Source organism: Neophocaena asiaeorientalis, unplaced genomic scaffold (genome assembly GCF_003031525.2).
Source record: "Neophocaena asiaeorientalis asiaeorientalis breed wild unplaced genomic scaffold, Neophocaena_asiaeorientalis_V1.1 scaffold249, whole genome shotgun sequence".
NCBI lineage: Eukaryota > Metazoa > Chordata > Mammalia > Artiodactyla > Phocoenidae > Neophocaena > Neophocaena asiaeorientalis.
This window is the reverse complement of record NW_020172625.1, coordinates 3,948,943-3,973,332: the sequence shown is the minus strand read 5'-3', so window position 1 is coordinate 3,973,332 and position 24,390 is coordinate 3,948,943. Positions and strand designations below refer to the sequence as shown.

The following is a 24,390-nucleotide window of genomic DNA, read 5'->3' as shown; positions in this document are numbered from 1 at the left end:
AAAGAGAAAACACTTCCCAACTTATTTTCTGAATCCAGCATAATCTTCATACCAACACTCAACAGAAACATTACAAGAAAGAAGTAGAGGCAGGTCTCTCTCATAAATGTAGTTGCAAAAAAGTTTTTTAAAGCTAGTCCCAAATCAAATTAGCAATATATAATAGGATATTGTATTGTCACCAAATAGGGATTTCCTAGGAATTAAAGGACAAATTAACATTCCAAAGTTAATTAATATAATTCACCACACTAATAGAAGAGAAAAATCAAATGACCACTTCAGTAGATGTCAAGTAATGAAACTACTTGATAAAATCCAAGATTTAATCATATAAAATCTCAGCCAAGTGGAAATAGAAGACAATTTCCTTAATTTGATGAAGGGCATTTGTAAAAACCAAATAAGGAAAGCAAACATTATATTTAACTGTGAAATATTGAAAGACTTCCACCTCGAATCAGGAATGAGACAAAGATGCCTGCTATTTCTATTTCTATTTCACACTTCAGTGTGAATCCTAGCCCAGAGAAATAACACGGGTAAAAGAAGCAAAAGTATAAAGAAAGAAAAGGAAGAAATAAAAACTGACTTCTTCATAGACAGTATGTGTATGAACTTACAAATGAAAATACAAATGAATTATTCATTAATACAAATGAATTAATTAACTAGTAATACAAATAGTAATACAAATAAACTTAAAATAGTAAATAAATTTTTCAAGGTTGATGGACATAAGGTCAATAATACAACACTTGTATTTCTATAAACAATCATGAACAATTAGAAATTCAAATTTAAATTAAAAAACTGTATTAGCCTCAAAATGTAAATATTTAGGGATAAATTTCACAAAAATGTGCCTGGCTTACAGTCAAATCAAGAATCCAATTTCTTCAATTTGGGGATCTTAATTTTAAAATACATAAAAAGGCAGTATTCAGAAATTAATATAACAGATATTGCACTAAACAGAATCCTACACAATAATTCAATGAAAAGAAACTTCTGACATTATAATTAGGTTTACCTGGACAATTAAAAAGGAGAAGATGTTCTGATGTAAGTAGGAAAACAATAACTCAAAAAATGGCCACCATACTCTGAGTTGTTTTTACTGCAGAAGAAAGGCTATGGCCCACCTTTATCCAAGAGACTCATCTATAGCAAATTTTTCTACTTCACTTTAGAGACCCATTTAGCGACATACTTAGTTAAATATCAGTATCAGGATGTGGAGCAGCCAAAGGCACCTCTTCGCAAAATCAAACCTATTTTTGGCATAAGAGTTGACTTAACATCCAGCAAATTCAGCAGAACTAAAAAATACTTAAATCCATATACATGTACCCAAATGCGTCCCAGCTATTCACAGGCCATGGGGGATTAACGACAAGCAACAGAGAAAGCAATTATAATAAAACAGTAACAGGGGCTTCCCTGGTGGTGCAGTGGTTGAGAGTCCACCTGCCGATGCCGGGGACATGGGTTCGTGCGCCGGTCCGGGAAGATCCCACATGCCGTGGAGCGGCTGGGCCCGTGAGCCACGGCCGCTGAGCCTGCGCGTCTGGAGCCTGTGCTCCGCAACGGGAGAGGCCACAACGGTGAGAGGCCCGCGTACCGAAAAAAAAAAAAAAGTAACAAACATTTCATTCCATTAGAAAAAAAAATCAACCACATATTCTTTGTTCAAAAGAATGGAGAAGTGAAGGACCTCTTGCCAAAAGCAACTGCAGGGCATTAATATCAAACATGATCTAATGAAGTCAGAAGTTGTTTGGGGAAAACATTCACCACAGTCAAGGCATATTCTGCATGATAAATTCTTAGCAGAAAAGAAGGGATTGTAAACCTCTTTCCTGTTTCACCTGGGATCATTTTCTTTTTCATACTGAAACAAAAAAAATTAAAGGATGAATAATAGAGAGGGAGGGGGAAGGGAGAAGGAAGGAGAAAAAAATAGAAAATACAACTTAGCTTATATTTCTGCCTGAACAGTGATAAAAAGGGAGCATATTATTCAAATGCTTAGTAATCTTTTTTTAATAGTAATCTTTTTTTTTTTAATTTTTTAAATTTATTTTTGACTGCGTTGGGTCTTCGTTTCTGTGCGAGGGTTTTGTCTAGTTGCGGCGAGCGGGAGGCACTCTTCATCGCGGTGCGCGGGCCTCTTCACTATCACGGCCTCTCTTGTTGCGGAGCACAGGCTCCAGACGCGCAGGCTCAGTAGCTGTGGCTCACGGGCCTAGTTGCTCCGTGGCATGTGGGATCTTCCCAGACCAGGGCTTGAACCCGTGTCCCCTGCATTAGCAGGCAGATTCTCAACCACTGTGCCACCAGGGAAGCCCCGCTTAGTAATCTTATAAATTTAAAATGTCTGAATTTAAGAATAAAATTTATCTTTATATGGCAAAAGAAATAATTAACACTCTAAGGTTGAGGAAATGTTCTGGTTTTATATCTTGCAGAAAAAATAATTTCTTTCCCCTTCCCCCAACACAGGCCATCCCTCTTCCTAAGCAAAACAGCCGCTTAATTCCTTATGGACTTTGTAACCATTTTGGGAGATGGATGATTCACTCTTTGGGCAAGAGAGAAAAAAAAAAAAAGGAAAAAAACTGGCTCTGTTCCTTTCCTATTTTACCTCCTTAAAAGGATCTTTTTGAAGCTGTTAATCTAGGCTACGAAAATAGCAAGCAACAACTCTTTATTAAAGTTCAAACGCAGTGACCATCAGAAGGAGAGAGTTGTTTCTTTAAAACCTAGGGCATAGTTTTTCCACGTCCTAAGCTAAGAACAAGCTGTTATCTGTTTCACTATTCAAGTTGTGGCTCTGTCAAGGCTTTATACACATTAACATGAAAGGCCCGGTGAAGTGTGGTTTTGATGGAAACCTGCCTGGTAATCAGTGGCTGCAGTCTCATCATTGCCAGCTGGTTCTGGGAAGCACACACACACATATGTGGGCATACAAACCCCCAATGCGATGGTTCAGCAATTTTAAATTTGGCAATTACCCCTCTAGTAAACATTTCTGCAGGAAATAAAAGAATACAGGTTGAGGAGTCTGGCAGGTCTATAATTGTTTGCTTTTGGTACAAACCCCGGGCATAACCAAACACCAAGTTTAGGCCACCATGACTGTATAATGTGACTTTTAGATAGAACAGGTTGCAGCTTGTTTGAAAATGATAACAGGAAAATCTTAGAAGCAGGTAGTAGGAGGGAGAAAGTAGAAAGAGGAGGAGGAGATGAAAAGAAAAGTCAGAAGAAAAGAAAAAATGCAAAGAAACAGGAACCACGACAGCAAAAACAGAGATGGGAAGGGGACGGAAAGACACATTTCCAAAAATCAGGGTTACTTATGATCTCATCTGAATGAGCACATTCTTTTCTTAGACAAATAATTTCTTACACAAATAATTAGAAAGTAATCTCCATAAGTAAATCTATGTCTTTTCGGATGAAAGCAATGCTAATGATCTGTACCCTGAAATCTCTAAGTTTGAGGTATGTCCTACTGAAAGACAACAGCAAGACCTAGCTATTGTAAGAAGTATTAATTCAAGAAAACACAAATTATGTCAACAGAGCCTGAACACATATTAGCCATGGCTGGGTCACTTGTTGACATTTATCCATAACTCTCCTGCCAAGGTCCATATGATAGCATGACAGGGGAGATTATTAGATAAACACAGCAGGTTATTTCTACACTGGCAACTTGATACCTACTTCTAATCAGTATACAAATGATCTTTTAACAGCATCCATAATAATCAGGTTCTATCTCCATATGTGAATATAATATTATCGCATAATGCAAACATTTTGATATACAGCTACAGCAGTGAGTATAAGACTACAAAAGATTCCAATATGACTGATTTTAAGTATTACTATCCTGTATTTAGAGAAAAACATCAGCATGTATAAAAAAGAGATTTGGAACAGGAAATACGTTTACTAGACAAGATGAAGCTGATTAAAACCATCCCCATACGCTGACTGAGGAGCAGAAAGTGTGTGATGCACTCTGCCCAGTTCCTGTATAAAATGCTATTACGTATGTAAAAGTTGGAGGATGCCTATGACTATTAGGTGCCTTTTCAAGAAGACTGGCATAAGGAAAAAACCTTTAGAGTTAGATATTCTTTTAATAAGGAACTGGTATTATGTGTTTGTTTTAGTAATAATATGAATTTTACAATTGATTATATTTCTATTTTTTCATTGACTCCAGGAAGCTATTATTCAAACTTTCAAACAGAACACCACTTTTACTCCTCCAAATTTATTTATTTGTATGTTTCCTGACTCTGACCCTTTTTTCTGTTTTGTTATATTTACATGCATTTTTGTAAACCACTTCAAATATTCTATGGAAGAAGAAAGGACACAAAAAATAAAATAAATAATAGATGATAGATAACTGACCTATGCAAATAGATACTACATTTAATATAAATATAGAGATCTAATAACAATGAGAGTGTATACTATATGATTCCACCTACATAATACACAAAACAGACAAAAACCAATCTCTAGTGTTATGGGGGACACATAGGGGTGGTAAAATTTAAAGAAAAGCAGGAAAGTGTGTGCCATAAAAATCAGAATATTGGTTACCCTTACTTAGTTAGAGAGGGAGTGAGTGGTGATGGGGAGGCGCACAAAGCGGTCATCTTGTTCTACTTCTTAACCTGGTTAATTGTTAAAAGGGTGTCCCTTTTGTGATATTTCACTGAACTGTATATTTGTATTTTTATATTTATGTTTTGTATTCTTTTCTGTGCATGTATTCTACTCCATGAAAGGGTTAAACTTATATATATAAAGTGGACAACCAAAAGATGAAAATAAAAACAAATGTTTGCAAAATCCGAAAACAAGGATTTCTAAAAGCTAAAAAAGTGGGGGGTTATTATTGGAAGAAACAATGTTCAAATTCTGGACATTAAGAATATTGTAGGGGTGGGCTGGAATGAAATGGAAATTACAATATCATAGTACCAATTAAATCAATATAGTCATAAAAACAGAAACTATATAAACAATCTTGCAAAATTCATTTTATGACAGGATTTATTGAGGGTCTATTATATGACAGGCACTGTTCCAGGCACCGAAGATAAGAACAGTGGAACAGTAGGCTCAATCTTTTGCACATTAAGGAACACACAGAAAATTAGATTTTTTTTTCAGCCTACCAGGCTGGGAGGCATACTTAGGGTCCTCTCCAAGGACTGAGGGGATCAATATCTTGGCCCACTTGAAATCCACTTACAGCACACCAGTGTGCCTCAGCATGGTGGAGTTTAGGATATGATCATGAGAATGAAAGGCAAAGAACAATCAAATTGATTAAGTACTTAGTTTGGAGTATATTCAGATTTTTTTGGCACAAAGTTTATAATAATATATCTTCCATAGAGGTCCAATTATGCTGTTTTTAAAGATTCTTTCAATTCTTGACTGCAACTATTTAACCCTCGTGACATCTGGAAACAGACATTTTTCAAAATTCTTTATGGCAAAGGTGTGTGTAGAAATTTGCATCCCTTCAAGACCTAGAAGAATGCATAATACATGTTCTAGACATGTGTGTCAAATTAATGATCATTCTGAGCACCCCAAAATACAAAATAACATAGCAATTTCCAGAGAAAACTCTTTAGAAAGAATTATGTTATGAAAATAATGAATCCTAAAATTATTTATAGGCACATAAAAAAAGTTCCCTTTAAAACTTCCCTGTAGGTTTGGTGTTAATACATGATTGGAAAACTATAAAATCTAAGTTTGTTTTTGTTTTTGTTTTTGTTTTGCGGTACACGGGCCTCTCACTGTTGTGGCCTCTCCCGTTGCGGAGCACAGGCTCCAGACGCGCAGGCTCAGCGGCCATGGCTCACGGGCCCAGCTGCTCCACGGCATGTGGGATCTTCCCGGACCGGGGCATGAACCTGTGTCTCCTGCATCCGCAGGCGGACTCTCAACCACCGCGCCACCAGGGAAGCCCTAAAATCTAAGTTTGAGCTTAGTGAACATAGCAAAATTCGACTTGGTTCCTTTCTTATATTTATTAAAGGTTTAAGAGGTTTTAAAAATTGGCCCATTGCCCTTCTCACTCTGAACATTTCAGTTACCTTTTTAAAGTCAAACTCCTTGGATCATAATCCTTCCGTTCCCTTTTGGCCAAACTGTTCAGTGATGGTCACCTCCCTTCCACGTAATGTATACATGCATATGCACATGCACCCACTTTGGTCACAGGTCCCCAGAGCCCTCTTTCCACTATAATAAGACACCCATGTCTACTACCTCCCAGGCTTCAGTGACTCTGGCTTCCTCATGACAGCGTCTGTATTGGCAGTCTTCACAGGTAGAGGCACTGCATCCGTTCAAATTCCAATTTCCAAGCAACAAGGAAGTGATGTCCCTATCCTGCCAGCTTTCCAGTGCCATCTCAAGCCCAAAGTTATGAAAAATATCTGATGATAAGAAAAACCAAGGTACTTTACCATAGTTCTAATTCTTGGTAGCTTTGAAAACTAAAACTAAGGTAACTAACAAGAGGGTCTGCATCCCTTCTGATTCCCTAAATCTGAATATCATCATTGTTATCATCATCATCATCGTCAACAACAAAATCATATCTTTGTTCCAATGTACTGCAGTTTGATATTATTTTATTACTTACAGAAAATCATGATGAACTATTCCTTGACTACATTTCTTTCCTACTAAACAACACTTGTATTTTTTTTGAACAATAAACCAAACTTCTTAGTTTGCAAAATGTTTAAACAGCATATTCTCTAGTGTTTGCCTGCACCACGTATTTGCACTGCCAAACAACTTCCTTCTTGGCCGAGATCCCCGATCGCCTTTATTTCCCTTCTGCTCTGTCATAAATAAATGATTGCGCTGACTTAGTTTACTTGAAGGCACAGTTTCCCAGAGAGCAGTTTTACAGATGTCCAGAGCCAGAAAAGTATTTAAAACAGGTTGACTGGGGCCGCTGGTTCTAAGACATTTGTCAGAACTATAAAAGTCTAGGACCTTTTTCTCTCCAAATTCTGCTAGTAGTAGAGGAAGCAAAGGAAAAAGGCCTTAAAAGAGTTGTCACGTATTCTTGGGCTTCTCTTTCCTTTTTTAATTCTTTCAGCCTGTTAATCACTGCTTTTCACTTTCCTATGTCAAATACTTCTGAGAAAAGTCTTCGTCTACCATGTTCAAGACGGATTGCTGGAAGGAGAAAAAAAGCTTTATACAAAACCCCAAACTGCCCTACACAAGATAATATGGAATTTTTGTGGTTAATTTTGTGGCACCAAAGTCAACTGACAATTTCCAGCTTGGAAACCACTTTTTAGAAGAGATGGGCTCCACTGAGGAAGACGAAAGAGAGATGAGGACAATTGACGATGGTGTGCTTAAAGCAGGCTGGTGAAGGTGAAAAACACCACATGATGGGGGGAGAAGGAGGTGGCAATCTTACCATAAAAGCCCTGCACAATATCACCAAAACGAAGGTGCGTAACTTTGCCATCCAAGCAGTATTATATAAACGAGGCACGTATAAGTACCAGCAGATATTTCCATGTAGGGGTGTGGAATTCTGGCCCATATCCACTCTGTTCTGGAGCAAGAATCACCTCTGGAAGCTGTTAGATGGCCAGAGGAGCTATTCCCGCTCCCCAGCAGAAGTGCAGCAGGTCCATTTAATATGCTGATCTGGTGCAAGAGCAAAGATCCTTCATGCCTGTTTCTAAATGCACATTTTTAATATTCAATATAATGCTACTCTTTAACAAACTCTTTACACCCTGCCTCTCTGATGAAGCTTCCTGTGGTCTTGAAAGGGATTGTTAACCCAAGAATGGATCGCACTCTTTCTGCATGAGCGAGTCAAGAGACACTCCATTAAGCCTTCCAGTATTTAATAGAAAGAGTCATCTCTCACCTCTGAGCAGATGAGCCAGCTGCTCGGTGATGAGCTCGGGAGCCTCCTGGAGAATCTCTTTCACCACCAGAGAGGAGGAAGACTCTCGGTACTCAAACCCGGCATCGTCCTGCTCAACTGGATTAATGACCTTGACGACTGCTGATTCTAAAGTTTTGTCCTCACTGTAAAGCAAATGGAGGAGAGGAAGAGGAAGAGATATGGCACGTTTTCTTACTTTTTGGAATTATTTAACCTCTGCTTCCACACAAATGACCTCCTCTTAATAGCCAAATACATATGTAAGTTCACATGACTTATTCTATGCGTTATCACATTTCATTTCAACTAATCACCTCCCCAAGAGTCTTAGAAGACCTTCACGCCTTAGTACCTCTTGACACCTCGTTTTGCTGTTGGACATAATAATAACACCAGTAATAATCATTGTTATACCTAATATTTACTGAGCTTCCACTGCAGGTCAGACACTATAATAAATACTTTCAGAGTATTTTCACATTTTATACCATAAAATGACCCTATTCAATGGGTTCTATTAAAATCCCCATTTTACAATGGGGGAAAAAGGCATGAAAAGGTTAAGAAACATGACTAAAACAACATGGGGAATATAACCAATATTTTGTAAAAACTGCAAATGGAGTGTAACCTTTAAAAATTGTATAAAAAAATCAGATAAAATAAAAGTGACCAAGGTCACATAGCTAGTAAGTAGGCTACTTGTATATAAACTCTATCTAGTTCCAAAGTTCACACATCCAGTTATGGTGCTGGAGGAAAAATTACTACTGGCTTATTTATTTCCACATCATTCTTTTTACATGAGATAGAGCTGGCTTTTATCAAAGGCAGGAAGAAAGATGTGGATAAAACTGTATTCTTTCTGTCTGCCAAAAACCAAAGAATGGCAAATGAAGAAAATGATCTCAATTTGATATTGAAAAACATCCTATTTCATAAACAATCCAAAAACCAGACTTCACAACTTCAGTCTCAAAACCAGCACGGTTTCCATTTTAATTGGTTACAAAACTCTCCCTAAGATCTTGACCGAAACACATGTTTCATAGTTCACTCCTCTGGCTTCCTGCATTGTTTTTGTCCACATCTACTTGTGTTATAGTTGGTTTGAAAAAGTCAACATGTAAATTTAGTCAAGCATGCGATCATCCTGAACGCTAATAACTGAAGTCAGTCAAATAACCTATGAATAACTCTCAGCCAGTTGTCAACAAGTGATTGATAAATATTATTCAAAAGAATTTTGTGTGTTTCAAATAACATGGTGATAAAGCAGCCCACACAGGCAGATTATTTTCCAAACTCTTTACAACTGAATGAACTGCATGACTGATTCAGCGTATTCATCCCTAAACATGCTTCCTTAAGAAGGTTAGATTAAAAATCAGATACTTGTACACGTTTTTATTTCATGTATACTAAGATCAGCGTCCACTGGTGAATGTCATCAATGATCAGCAAATTGGCAAAGTGTGCAAAAAAACTATCATCTCAAACTACTGGGGACTCTTCACTCATTAGCAACAGAGAGCTTATCAGAATAGGACTCTTTGCAATGGGCTGTAAGGTCCTTGAAAGCAGGGAATTTGTCTCATTCCTCTTTATGCACCTGTAGATTCATGTACCAGTTAGCAGCCCCTAAGGACTTATTGAAGGAAGCAGAAGACCCATGTTCTCGTCCAAACTCTTCTACTAACTGCATGGGGTACTTTGGGCAAGTCATTTGCAACACTGGGTTTCAGGTTTCTTGTCCATAAAATAAGGAGTTCAAATTACATGAACTATCAAAAATCCATCCTGCTTTTATAGTATAATGCTATGAATAAATGAGCCAGTGATCAAAGAGCTTTCATAGCCCATGTACATAATTTTCCATTTCACTACTGAGATAAGAATCTTTCAGTTTTACTTAGTGTTTAATTTCAATCTTCATTATACATTTTCAGCAACAATACATAGGACTGTCGCGTTGCTATAAGAAAGTGTTTGAAATGATTTAAAATTATAATTTTGGTCTATTTTACAAGAACTTTCCACTCAAAGATGTCATATTTGAAATGCCAAAGTAAAAACAGAGAACTGGCATAGCCTGAATTTTGACGTAAGAGAAAAAACACATTCCCTTTCCTGTGAATGTCCTTGGCCTTTAATACATCTCCCTAAACTACAAAAATCCTGAACAAGGTAACACTTTGCACAAAAGAACCTTTGTTAAAAGATCAAACCTCCCTCCAGAGCCTCATGTGAAGCCTTACCTCGCCAGCATGTTGCTGCCAACAAGTGTTAGAGATAACTTCCCTTCATTATTTAGCTGGTGCAGATTAATTTCATCTCGGAATATGTGGAATGATTCAGAGATATTTAGCTCTTCTAAAATAAACCTTGTCTCGGTGAAGTAGCTGAATTCAGTTCTTGATATGTTCAGCACGGGCAAACAGAGAACCTCAGGTGGGCTGACCTACCAGGAAAAAAAGTTGACTGAATCACTGACAGCAGCAGGAGGAAAGAATACAACTACATTTTCTCAAACCTGAGGATAACTGGAAGGGGAACCAAGCCTCGCTAAACCACTTGACATTCATAACCAGCTTTTCCTGAACCCAATTAGCAGAGCATTTTCCTTGGGTAAGTGGCCCCTAATTTTTTTTAACCTCTTGTTACTCCACATGAAACTTCTCGTGCCTTTCTTGAAATATTTTATGTCTCTTTGCACCCCTTCCACGACTGAAAAATATACATACACATTCTCTTCTTCATAGGAAACAAATTCACATGTCTTTATGGAATCAGCAGAAAATTAGAATGATTACAGCAGGATAGGTCAAGACTGGGGTGACACAGAAGGCCTATATGACCCATCTATACTGGATGCCTGCCACTTGGCTCCAGCCAAATGTTTCCATGCAAAAAATTCAGGTCCAGGATAGGTAAATCTTTCAATTACTCAAGAAAAGCTAGAAATCTTGATTTGGGGGTATTATCTGTGATGTTTAATTGTTACAATTAACTTTTTAATTAAAAATACTGTGTAGGAGGGGAATTCCCTGGTGGTCCAGTGGTTAAGACTCCACACTTCCAATGCAGGGGGCATGGGTTTGATCCCTGGTCGGGGAACTAAGATCCCACATGCTGCATGGCAAGGCCAAAAAAAAAAAAAAAAAAAAATACTGTGTAGGTTAGTGAAAACTCATATGAGCCAAAACCTGGCCCACAGACTAGCAGATTGTGATTTCTATTAATTTCTTGTATTATTTTTTAAAATCTTATATTAACAAACCTCTTTAAAAAAACTGTAGTGATGGGGGAAACAGGAGATGGGTAGACATTAGAGAATTTCAGATTCACAATAATAAACTTATTTCTCCATAGGAATTTTTAAAATGAAGGTGCTTTTAAAAATGACTATGAGTCTATGGCAATAAACCCTAAATATCGCTGAGAGAATGTGGGGTTTGGGAACACCGAATTTTTGCATAAAGTAAATGGCCTTTGTTCTCTCGTCATCACCAGCTCTGTCACAAGCCTAGTATTTATTACACAGTTTTCACATCTTTATCATCCATCTCCCCCTTCCCAGCAGGGATTTTTGTCTTTTTTGTTCAGTTATGTTTCTCAGTGCATAAAATGGTCTGACACAAAGTAGGTAACACATATTTGTTGAGTGGAATAAATGAATCACCTACTGCTACGGTATACAAAGCACAAAGCCATTCCAACAAGGTGGGTTTTATTCTACCTGTCAGGCTAATACAGAATCACAATCGTGTAATAATTATTAGCAATTTATGCATCGCAAGTTGTTTTTCTTGTTAATTGATAGAGTTATATCTAACTCCTGATACTGAAACTTGAGTCAGGAGCCATGTGGCCTGAGGCTATCCTGGCAGGACCTATTCTGGAGTTGGAGTCAGAAAAACTAGGTTCTAGCCCCAGTCTCTGCTGTGTGACTTTGAGAAAGCTATCTTTCTTTCTGAACCTCAGTTTTCACCATCCATAGAATGGGGCTTACCTACCAGAGTGAAAAGTATTTAAACAGTCAAACATGTGAAGCTGCAAACTCTGTCCTTCTCCTATGTGTTAATACTCTGAGAGGGAGTAGCCAGGTTCTCAGGAAAAATTAAAATGGAGATGCAGACCCGTGATAGGGGGCAGGGTCCAGTAAATTAAGAGGAAGACACAGATATTTAACAAATTCCCAGTATGTGACCCATCACTAATTCCATATTGGTCCCCATGCTTAGTAATGAGCCTTAGAAGACGGAGAAAAGAGGCCACACGTCTCTTTATCTATTTTACTATTACAACTAGTTTTCTCACTCCTTTTGTTGGATGTTATTATATTCATTTAGGACACTGTAGCTGTTGGTGGTGGTGTCATTATTATTATATAATTTCCTTAAGAGTCCATCCCATGGTCAGTCTAAAAACCAGTCTGGTTCAGTCAACTCTGTGTTCTCAAGACAAGCAACGCCTTTTTTCTAGAAGTCAAAAAACCCAGTTAAATCATTAATCATTAGAGAAATACAAATCAAAACTACAATGAGATATCATCTCACACCGGTCAGAAAGGCCATCATCAAAAAATCTACAAACAATAAATGCTGGAGAGGGTGTGGAGAAAAGGGAACCCTCTTGCACTGTTGGTGGGAATGTAAATCGATACACTATGGAGAACAGTATGGAGGTTCCTTAAAAACTAAAAATAGAACTACCATACGACCCAGCAATCCTACTACTGGGCATATACCCTGAGAAAACCATAATTCAGAAAGACATGTGTACCGAAATGTTCACTGCAGCACTATTTACAATAGCCAGGACATGGAAGCAACCTAAGTGTCCATCAACAGATGAATGGATAAAGAAGATGTGGTACATATATACAATGGAATATTACTCAGCCATAAAAAGAAATGAAATTGAGTTATTTGTAGTGAGGTGGATGGACCTAGAGTCTGTCATACAGAGTGAAGTAAGTCAGAAAGAGAAAAACAAATACCATATGCTAACACATATACATGGAATCTAAAAAAATAATAATAATAATAATGGTCATGAAGAACCTAGGGGCAAGACTACTAGAGGGTGGACTTGGGGATACGGGGAGGGCGGGGTGGGCTGGGACAAGGAGGGAGGGTGGCATGGACGTGTATACACTACCGGGCGTGAAGTGGATAGCTGGTGAGAGGCAGCCACGTGGCGCGGGGAGATCAGCTCGGTGCTTTGTGACTGCCTGGAGGGGTGGGATGGGGAGGAGGGAGGGAGACAGGAGGGGGGGAGATATGGGGACATATGTATCTGTGTGACATTCACTTTGTTGTACAGCAGAGGCTAACGCACCATTGTGGAGCAATTATACTCCAATAAAGACGTTTAAAAAACAAAAAACGAAAAACCCAGTTAAGTCGGGCAGCGGGGGGAGATAAATTAGGAGTTTGGGATTAACAGATACACATTACTATATATAAAATAGGTAAACAACAAGGACCTACTGCATAGCACAGGGAATTATACTCAGTATCTTGTAATATCCTATGATGGAAAAGAATCTGAAAATCAAGTGTACAGCAAAGTAACTGAATCGCTTTGCTGTACACTCGAAACTAACACAATATTGTAAATTAACTATACTTCAATAAAAAAAATAAGAAAAAATTCAGTTAATAAGATTAGTATTCGATATGCATGTCTTAACACAGGCACATTTCTCTCCTCATACCAATTAATCTCCCTTGTAAAGTTTGGCACATTTTAAGATAAATTTGATAGAAAGCCATATGTAGATATCGGAAGATTTTATCTGGTATTTTTGTCAGCTGCTGACCCAAGGCCATTCTTGCCACCTATAGCTCATTCTGGAAGACTGGGTTTCATGTGAATTTAAATCGTTCTAGATCAGCTATGCATACTCTCAGAGTTAAGGATCCAAACAAAATTGGAATAAAACAAATTTAACTCCAGAAAATTAAAAACTGTGTGAAATTGGGAATAGCACTGAGACACTCATAATGTAATTTTTTAGGCTTTAAGGTGAGCCATTAACATGGGCTGATGAATTTATGGAATGGAAATTTTAAGACAGTTTATTTCAAGGAAGGTCTTTTCCACCTCTGGCCCAAGGGAGATTACTGCAACTGAGAATGACCTTGCTGTGCAAAGTCAGGCTAAAAGGCAAACACAGAATATAGATGTGACATGTAATACCTCTATTCCTGAAAATTCCAGCCAGTATGCTCTGTACTTCATGTAATGTTCACACAGGTTATTCTGCACGTATTTTTCTACACATATTTTTCTACTCCCAAAGGCAAGATTATCCAACAAAGATGGTAAAGGAAAACAAGAAATTCTGATCCTTACTTTTGTCAACTCTCTGAATTTCCATAAAAGTAATCAACTATTATAAAATTTTTAAATTTTTATTTGAAAAAAATTGATCTTATTGAAATAATGTTTTATGCAGAGTCAGTAAAAATGACTAGAACAATGCCTAACATGTAATAAGTGACCAATAAATATCGATTAATGGATTATAATACATTATTCTCTGCAACAATAAACCAGAACATGAAAATTTAAGTTTCCTTGTTTTTCCTGAAAATGTTTGTTTTTAAAAGTTATATCATAACTCAAATAAAAAGCATAATCTTCTTTTCCCTCACCTTGTCTAGAAAGTAAGCATATGTGAAGGCAGAAATGAGAGAATCCAGGTCACACGATTTATGTCCAATAACCACATGGACCTTCTCCAAGCGTTTGCTTCGATTCTGAAACAAATCCAAATAAAACATCACAATTTAACAACAGATTAATATAAAGTGGATATTTTTCAATCTTTTTTAAAGTATGCCTTAGCTATGTTCAGACAATTGCAGAAATTCATAAATGTATCATGAAGTTTTATATAAGGACATAAAACTGCATAACATGTTTAACATTCAGAAATGCTCATTCAAATTTTAGTTAACTGTCAGGAACAGAAAATTGTTGGTTCGAAACCTTGGGAGCTTCCTTGGGTGAAATCTGAAACTGGCCCCCATATACAGAAGGCAAAGGGAGATTGAAGACAGAGGCAGGCCACTCCAGATTGGTAGATGGCAGGTTCAATATGCAAGGGAACTTACTTACAAGGCTTGTCTTGGGCGGCCACAAGACAAGTATATCTCCACACCTGCCCACCAGAATCAAAAGTTTATATAGAGGCCTTAACTGGCTTCAGTGACGTATGGTCTCAACAACGCATTGCTCTCTCGAGGCTGTGTCCTTGAAAATGGTTCCCACTGTGTGATCAGTGGGCAGATTGTACTTCCAAGGTCAGGGGAGGGGGTGAGGAGCCTCCAACTGCCAGGGTCTAGCTCTCGGGTCAACTGGCAGTCATGTCCTCTCAATGACCTCCTCCAATAAAAATGTGGTTTTATTAAGATCATCCACAACTTAACTTAATATGAACTGTATCTCTGAGTCATAATTTTTTAGTGAAAGATTATTTTGGTCTAAAGAGCAGTTCCATAGTATTCCATATCACTTCCTTATATAAGATGTTCCTCTCACTTTGAGAGACAGTGACTTTTTTCATATGTCCCTGGCGTGCAACACAATTTGGTAGGAATTTATTTTTTCCTGCCACATTTTGGGTGACAGGATATGCTCTCTCGGCATTACGTTCTATCAGTTAGCAAATAAAAGTTGTTGTAACACTTTTCTTCCCTCCAGAGAGAGGACTCTGATTAGTATTATTTCTCTAAAAATACAAATCAGTTGCTATTAAAGGGTGTATATTGTCACCTCTCTGTAAGAGAATACATACTATTTTCTTTCCTGGCTAACTCAATACTTCCTTAAAATTCCTTTACAGAAGGCTGACCTCCTTATAAAATACTGAGTTGGAATTGCTAAAGATCTAATCACTTCCAGAAAATTTCACAACAAAACTGTCCAATAATGATGTGTAGCCTAAATTGACACCTTTATAGTATGTCAGAGATGATACATATGTATACTTCCCCCACTTTTCATCTGTTTTAATTTCATTTTTTAGGACTGACTAGAAAGCCACCTCAATTATAGTACTGCTCAAAAAACCTACATTAAAAATCTACTGTTCGTGACCACTTCAATAAAAAAGACTTGTTATTCCTTTTTCTACAGAACAAAGGTAAAGGATTATTTAGTAACTTACTAGGCCTCTTACAATGTATTGGTATGTATAGGGAACTGCCATATCAGACTCAGAAACTAGTTATTCAACAACCAAGCTGTGGCCCAAGGAACATAATAAAGTAAATCTCGGAGAGGCTCGGTCAAGACCCTATCGATGTAGAGAATGACGGCAGGATCAATATTGAGGATGAGTCGTCCAGTATGCAATATTGTTAAATTAAAATAAATGTATATATTTTAAAATATATTGACATCTTGATCTATATTCCCGGACCGGGGCACGAACCCGTGTCCCCTGCATGGGCAGGCGGACTCTCAACCACTGCACCACCAGAGAAGCCCTTTTTTTTATAACGTTACAGGACAAGCGGCGACTCCAACAATTTAAAAACTTAGGTAAGTCTACCTGGTGTTAATTTCTGGCAACACTCCTCCCAATCTGTTTTTTGTTTTTTTTTTTAAAGTCATCCCTGCCCACGTTTCAGTAGACGTGCACCATGCCCTAGAGGAACGTCCACAACAGGACATAGGTGAAGAGGCCTCCGATGAGACTCCTGTAAAGAGAGGTCTTCGCGACTTAAAATATTTGTTCCACCTCCCTCCCGCCTTGAGAATTAAGAGCAGGGAGAGCAGGATGGAGGCGAGCAGGTAGAAGATGAAGCCGTAGAGGCCAGTGAGGCCGAGGATGCCAGCCGTGGCCCCTGACAGCGCCGACACCGAGGTCCGGCAGTAATCCAGCACGGCGGCGTTGCCCCGCACGGCGGCCTCACTGATCAACGGCGGCCCCTCCCGCTTGGCCACCACAGCGGCCATCGCACCCGCCCGGGCTCGGCCTCTGCTTTCTCGTGGAGCAACGCGGGGCTGCGGAGAGAACCAAGTTACAGGTGGCGCCCGGAGCGTGGCGAGTTGGGTTCGCGCCGCCCCTCCCCCTGGGGCTGCGGAGACCTCGCACTCCTCAGTCTCGGACCTTCGAAAGACGCTGAAAAGGCTGAGGGCTCGGGGTTGCTGGCGGCACATCTGCATTTCCCGCCCAGACTCGCCCAGTTACCTGGAACCCGGCGGCGGACGCAGTAGCTCGGCGCTCCCTCAGACAGCCCGTGGTAGGGATTCCCACGGCGCCATCTTGCACTCAAACAACAGGATTTTAAAACGTTATAAACTCTCTGAAGATACTTACAACCACTGCCCTCCCATCACCATCTGTAGCTCCCATTCCTTCCTCTCCCAGCTTCCTTCCCTCGAGCTCATAAATTTATAGCTAGCTCACTTGTACTTTTTGAGGATTCGTCGAGGCTCAGTTCTTACTCTCAAAGCCAGACTGCTTCCCCTGTGCAAGACCGTTAGATATTTTAGAGGTATCTAAAGAAATTTGGCTAAATGAAATTACACTCCATTACAACACAAACAAATGCATTAGGAAATCATATTACTGTAGACTGCTGTTCTTCCGAGAAGCTCGAAGGTCTAAGTAGACATTACCTCATTTCTCCTCCCATATCTCTTGTAAGGCAGACAGTAAGAAGATTAATAACACATTTTATGGGTCAATAGAGCCTGTGATAGGACCAGGATTGTTCCCAGAACCCATGATCCAGTACAAAGAGCCCTGTCTTTTCTGCCCTTCACCATCCACTCCACAATGCCATAATGACTTCAGCATCCACAGAATGAACAGGCATGGAGATTGAGGGAGGAAGAGAATGTTAAATACGCCTTCTAAATACAGCAAGGCTTCAGAAAATTATAGCATCAAAATGACCCCAAAGCTGACCTATCTGCTTTCTTGTCTAGGTTCAGTAGCTCCTAGGCACGGCTCTGCATTCAACACTCAACTTGCAGGAAAGAAGACATGGGGGGAAATAAGAAGACTTGTGTGCCAATTCATTTCAGAGCCCAAGCCAATCATTAATTAGAAAAAGAAAGGAGCGAAATAGGATTGTGAACCCAAACATGTTGGACCAATTTTCACAATTTGGGAATCTTCTAAAATTATGATTTATTCATCCTTCTCCATTTAAAGAGAAAAAGGCACGTATCATCTTACAGATCAGGCTGTAGAAGATCCCAGTACAAATCTTGGAGGGTTACTTTTAGTGCCACCTGCTCCTCTTCATGCTTTCTTGTTTGTCTTCTGATTCCCCCTTCTTCCCACACATCCAGTTCCCTAAGAGTCATGACTTCTTCTGGCTCCATTTACTGTGTCTACCATCTCCAGTCAATGCCCCAGCCCTCAGGCTCCAACACTATCTTCTCCCCAGCACCCACCTCCATCAAAATGTACCATTCTGGTGCCCATACTATCAGGGATCTATCTGCTTCTCCACTAGCAATTCCAATAGAGAGTCCATGCCAATGAGTACCCTTGGGTTAATGCGTTACCCACCAAGGTAACGTACTTTCATTTTAAAGAGACCTTCCAGAGATTATGCCACAATCCAAAAAGATGACCAGAAATTTCAGCCTGGCTGAAAATGTTGGACAAGAAAAAAGGGACCTCACAACAAGAAGGTACCTTTGGTGACTACTATCAGCCTTAAAAATAGTAGGCTCAACCTCAAAAAAATCTTAGATGTTCCAAAGTGCCTGATTCCTACCAAAACCCACTAAGATATAATTAGAGTGTAGCAAAAGTCAGATATCATAGTAACCAGGCCCAGATAGACTCCTGCCTGCTTGGAGGAATAAAACATGAAATTAGTTATATCAATCTTAATATCTATGTCTCTTGATACAGTTCAAATTGGAGTTTAGAGTATTCACAAAGAGACAAATTATGCTCAAATAAAAGTGACATATGTACAATTTTATCAATTCAATTAATCATTGTCATTCAACTAATAAAACCCTGTTTGTGCCAGGCATTGCACTAAGTCCTGGGGATACAGCACTGAACCAAACAGACAAAAATCCCAGTCCCCATGGCACTTTTATTTTAGTGCAAGGAGGTATAAAGAACCAGTAATTAGATTATGATGAATGGAAGAGGAGGGTGTCCTGGGATGAGGCTCACTGAGAAGGTGACATTTGAATAAAGACCCGAAGTGAAGAAGTGGGACCTCCAGTTATCTCAGGCCAAGGAAATAGCAGGTGCAAAGGTGAAAGCATGCCCAGGATGTTCAACAAATAATTATTACCTAGTGTATACATTCTCTAAATGTGACTTTGTAAACTCCTAGCCAGGAGTGAATAGATCTGGCAAGGAAATAGCCATCCCCTGGTATTGATACAAGCACACCAAGCCTTAAGGAATCTCAGGAGACAGAAGATTCGTCGTTACTACCTACACCCAGTGCTGAACAAGCCCAACACAAAATGGAATCTTGATAATGGGTTGAAATAGATACTACACTCAATTTATACTATACCCTACACTTCCGAATAGATGGATAGAATCTTACTATAATCAATGTATAAAAGAAAACATATCGAATATGCCAGTATTCCGGATCACGATTTTAATAAGCTTTCAAAGTGTAAATCTATACCTCACTAAAATGAGACTTCTTAATGAAGTTTACTTCTTACCTCTTTTTAAAAGCAGAGAGACACCTAAGCATTCAGATTCAACCGCCCGTGAAAGCAAACTGTACTTGTCAGGCAAAAGCACTTTCAAACACACCCACAGAAAACAGACCTGATCAGAAACAGCCTTGCCGTAAGCTCAGCCTCCTCCGTCAATTTTTTCATAACTCCACCCTCTGAGGAACAAGGCTGCTCCTGCCTGGAACTTTCACATCCGGTGCCCCACAGCTAACCTTTAGTCAACAAGCCCTTGCAATACAGTTATACTAGGATTTCTCCATACCCATCCTACCCAACTCTCTTTTCCTAAAAACCCCAGGCAAATGTTTTCAAAAATAATGATTTGAAATGAATTTTGTTTCAAAAACGTTATAGGCAAAGCCTATGAAAGTTGGAGAGTCCCCTTCCTCGCACATTAAAGCAGGGCACATTCCTTAGTCCCTCATCCTTAACCAAAAAGTGAAGATGCGAAAGAAGAAGCTGCTTGAATTTATCGAATCGTATCTCCAAAGAAACCCAGGCACAGAAAACAGTTGGCAACTGACTTGATTACTTCTAACTCCAAGTCAATGAGGGGTCTTCCTTCCTGAAGGCTGGCTCTGGGTGGCACAGAAAAGGGCCCGGTTCCTCCCCCAGAAAAACCCCGTGAATCTATGGCTGCCGTGATTCTAAATCAGTAGACTCACAGGATGGGCAAGAGGAAACCTTACATGCTGCTAATCCCTAGCAATCCCTATGTCCACGCCAGTCACAGTCACCAGGAAAACCAGGAGTGGGGTGCGGGGGGATGCATAAGGAACCACAGCCAAATGAGCAGCAGGGACAAAGGGAGCTGTGGAGCTGCCCAGAACAACCTGGTCTTCCAAAGGCGAGAACTATAAGTCTCTGATCAGCTCTGTCGAATATGGATAAAGTCACATCCTTTGTTCATTTGGTAAATGAATGAGATGCCTCTTGATATCGGCCTTGGGTTTGAGATGATGTCTGCAATTCCTGACCTGCTGCTGAACTTCTCATAATCTTATCATTACCTGGAAAAAGGTTGGGACCCAGAGGGAGCTAAACGCTGGAGGGAATAGCATGGCATCAATCGAAAGTTTAAAAAAGCAAAGGAGAAAAAGCTTATCACTCTGTGCAAAGTCCCCAGAACACAGGGACTTTCCTCATCAACTGAAACCTCTGTATTTTATTCCTTATTTTTGTTTATTTTTCTGGTAAGAAAAGAAATACATGTCATTATAAAAAGTCAGACACAACAAAAATTAATAAAACAAAGATAACAACTGTTAACATATTGTTGAATATTCCACATTTTAAATGTATGCACGTATATTTACACACATACTTTACAAAAATGGGGTACTTCTACTCTTTAGAGACTTCCTTTTTTCACTTAACAGTATACTATGGACCTTCTTCCATGACCAAAACTACAGTTATTCTTCATTCTTACTGGCTTAATGGTAGCAATTGTGTGGACACATCTGTATGTATGGAGGGGTGGCGGGGTTGGTATGTATATACAGAATTCCTGGAATTAGAATACATGCTTCTTCTTTAAATCTGCATGATATTGCCAAATAGGATACTCTGGCCCACTGGCCACCTAGTTTAGTCCAATTTCACTCTAATGGTTAATTAATAAACAATAAGAAGTGGCTGGAGGCTGTAATTGATCTCTTCTGAGAGTTGTACCTCAGGTCATGTGTAAAAGCAAAAACATTTACCAGAACCTACAAATTCAGGACACAGACTTTTTATATTTAATTTTCTCATAAATGTCCAAATTTAACTGGTGACGTACTAGATGAATATAAACCAACGAATTAGGAAAAGGCAAAAAGCTTTCAATGACAAAACTCAAATAATTTTGAGATAATTTAATTGTCTCACTTACTGATAAAATGAAAACCTAATCAACTCAGAGAAGTATATATTGTCTAGAGCCTCCCCACTCACCGCCCTCCTAACCAACCCCAGTAATATTTTCCTTCAGCCCGTCTTTGCCATGCTGAAGAAGGCCCTCTTTTAGTATCTCTCATTTGGGAAAAATGAGGGATGAGAGTCGGTCTGAGCAAATACAGCTATAAATGGCTCAGACCCTGTGCACCTGTATCCCTTCTAGACTGTCAAATGCAGAGGCCATTGTGGGTAGGCGGTGAGGGGGCAAAAGCTAAACCCACCTATTGCCCAAGGCCCTTCTTCTTGGGTGGGCATCTGGGTCCCCAGTTTCCTTGGGGTCAGGATCCTTTTAGTTGGGGCATCGGGTACTGGCTCAACCATTCTTTGTCTTTCTCAGCTGAATCCATCTTCCTCAGCCTGTTTGCTACCGATCTTGAAAACACAATGTTCTCAAAAGGTATGACTTCATATACGGTTTACATACTTCCTCTGGATCATAATAATGATTTGGGCCGGAATTGTTATTTTACTTACAGCATTTAATTTTTTTATATTTTTTTTGTTTAAGATTCCTTTACTGACAATGTCCTCAAAGGACAGTTTTGGGGGACAGCACCATTATTTTTCCTCCACAACTTCAACCAGAAAAGGTCAAGGACAGTCCTCCCAAATGCTTACCTTTCCTGAAAAGCCCCATTTAGGAATTGTCCTACATAGCTTCCTAAGATATTATCATTTTTCAGCCATTCCACTTTTGGGGGAACTGTGTCCATACATGTATTACCAACTGGATGGGGTAGCTCTTTACTTTCCTTTTGGTACTGCTTCCTTTCAGCTTAAGTAGAAATCTGTCTGCCATCGTTTCATAGATTTTTATAATCTCTCAACCTTCCTCTTTTCAGACTTAAGAGCTGTAGTCTTTTCCATCTAGCCTCATCTCTGACCTTCCGCTGTCTGTGCTTAGACCTTGCTATGAACTGAACTGTGTACCCCCATAGTGCATATGTCAAAGGCCTAACCCCCAATGTGATGGTATTTGGAAATGGGGTCTTTGAAAAATAATTGGGTATAGATTTAGTCATGAGGGTGGGGCCCTCAAGATGGAATTAGTGCTCTTATAAGACACCAGAGTGCTTGTGCTATCTCTCTATTTCTTTCTATCTCTCTCCACCATGTGAGATCACAGGGAGAAGGAGGCTTTTGATAAGCCCAGGTGATGGTTCTCACCAGAACCCAACCATGCTGACACCCTGATCTTGGACTTCCAGGCTTCAGAACTGTGAGAAATGAATTTCTGGTGTTTAACCCACCCAGTCCATGGTATTTTATTATGGCAGCCCAAACTTACTAATACAGACCTCCAAATTGGACTCATTCCAAAATTTAAATCTACCTAGCAAATAACTGACCTTTAGAGAAAGCTTGGAAGAACTTATTTTACTAAATGATTGATGTCAAAGGCAATACAAGGGTTTTAAAAACCAAACGAAAAAGAACACACCTGCTACACACACATAGAAAACTACACCCATGTCACCTAAGGTTAATTTACTATCAAACATAGAGTTAATTTATACCATCATAGTAATGTAAGTTACTTTATAAAATAATGTATGTTCATTGTAAAATATTTGGAAAATGTAGAAACACAAAGAAAAAAATCCTCAAGACCCAAAATAATCACTATGAACAAAACGTATTCCTTCCAACTTTGTTCTATACACTTATGAGTGTTCTCTTTTGTAATACTGTGATCATATTATACCTAACATTTTGTAGCTTCTCTTTTTTAACAACATTCTGAGTATTCTTTTAAAATTCTAAAATATAAATGTTATGATGACCAGGAGTAACATGTGTTTGCTTTTGTAACCCCAGCTGCCCAGTCTGTTGCTTTGCACATAGTAGGTGCTCAATAACCATTGAAAAAATGAATAAGTAGGGCTTCCCTGGTGGCGCAGTGGTTGAGAGTCCGCCTGCCAATGCAGGGGACACGGGTTCGTGCCCCGGTCCGTGAAGATCCCACATGCCGCAGAGCGGCTGGGCCCGTGAGCCATGGCCACTGAGCCTGCGCATCAGGAGCCTGCGCTCCACAACGGGAGAGGCCACAACAGTGAGAGGCCCGCGTACCGCAAAAAGAAAAAAAAAAGAAAAAAATGAATAAGTAAATGAATAACTATGACATTTAATGGATGCAGTATTCATTAATAAGGATCATTATAAATTATTTAGTCAGTTCCTTACTGTTGCAGATTTAAGTTAATTTTTTGATAATGTAAATAAGACTGCAGGGAATATTTGGAACATAGTATTTTTGTGCCCATCTCTAGTTATTTCTTCAGGATAAACTCCCAAATTTTACATTTCTGGGTCAAAGAATGTAGGTATTTTAATGCTCACCAGAAAAGTTGTAGAAATTTACATTTTCACCTACAGAAATACCTGATTTTCAAATCTTCAACTCCGTGTTTAAGCATTATCTTGTTGATAGGTAAAATAGTATCTTAATGTTGTATTTATTATAATTATAAGGGCTTTAGGTCATTTTTTCATACAGATACTAAACATTCCTATCTTCATACAGACATATTTTTTGTGAATTTTTCACTGTATATCCTTTTAGGATGTTTATCCTATTCTCACTGATGAATTAAAATACTATATTATTAACAAATTCAACTCTGGAAACATTAATAAGATATTACTTTGTTCTCTGGCCTTGGGCATCTATGGAACAGCTTGTTCAATAAGTTGCATTAAGTGTGCAGTAAGCATGAATTATTTAATATGATATTATCCTTTCAAGCACT

At 39.0% G+C, this 24,390-nt stretch overlaps 1 protein-coding gene and 1 pseudogene across 1 annotated transcript in view; both read right to left on the bottom strand.

Moving 5' to 3' along the window:
• LOC112395642 (protein prune homolog 2-like) overlaps nt 1–16,217 on the bottom strand; it is a 123,624-nt gene extending 107,407 nt beyond the window's left edge. The window contains exons 1-4 of the mRNA XM_024738968.1: nt 16,176–16,217; nt 14,659–14,763; nt 10,252–10,454; nt 7,973–8,136 (exon numbers count right to left, since the gene is read on the bottom strand). Of these exons, the coding sequence (XP_024594736.1) occupies nt 7,973–8,136; nt 10,252–10,454; nt 14,659–14,763; nt 16,176–16,217 (514 nt within the window). The remainder of the gene's footprint in view (nt 1–7,972; nt 8,137–10,251; nt 10,455–14,658; nt 14,764–16,175) is intronic.
• Nucleotides 16,218–16,637: 420 nt separating this feature from the next.
• LOC112395605 (ER membrane protein complex subunit 6-like) lies at nt 16,638–17,251 on the bottom strand (annotated as a pseudogene).
• Nucleotides 17,252–24,390: the final 7,139 nt, after the last annotated feature.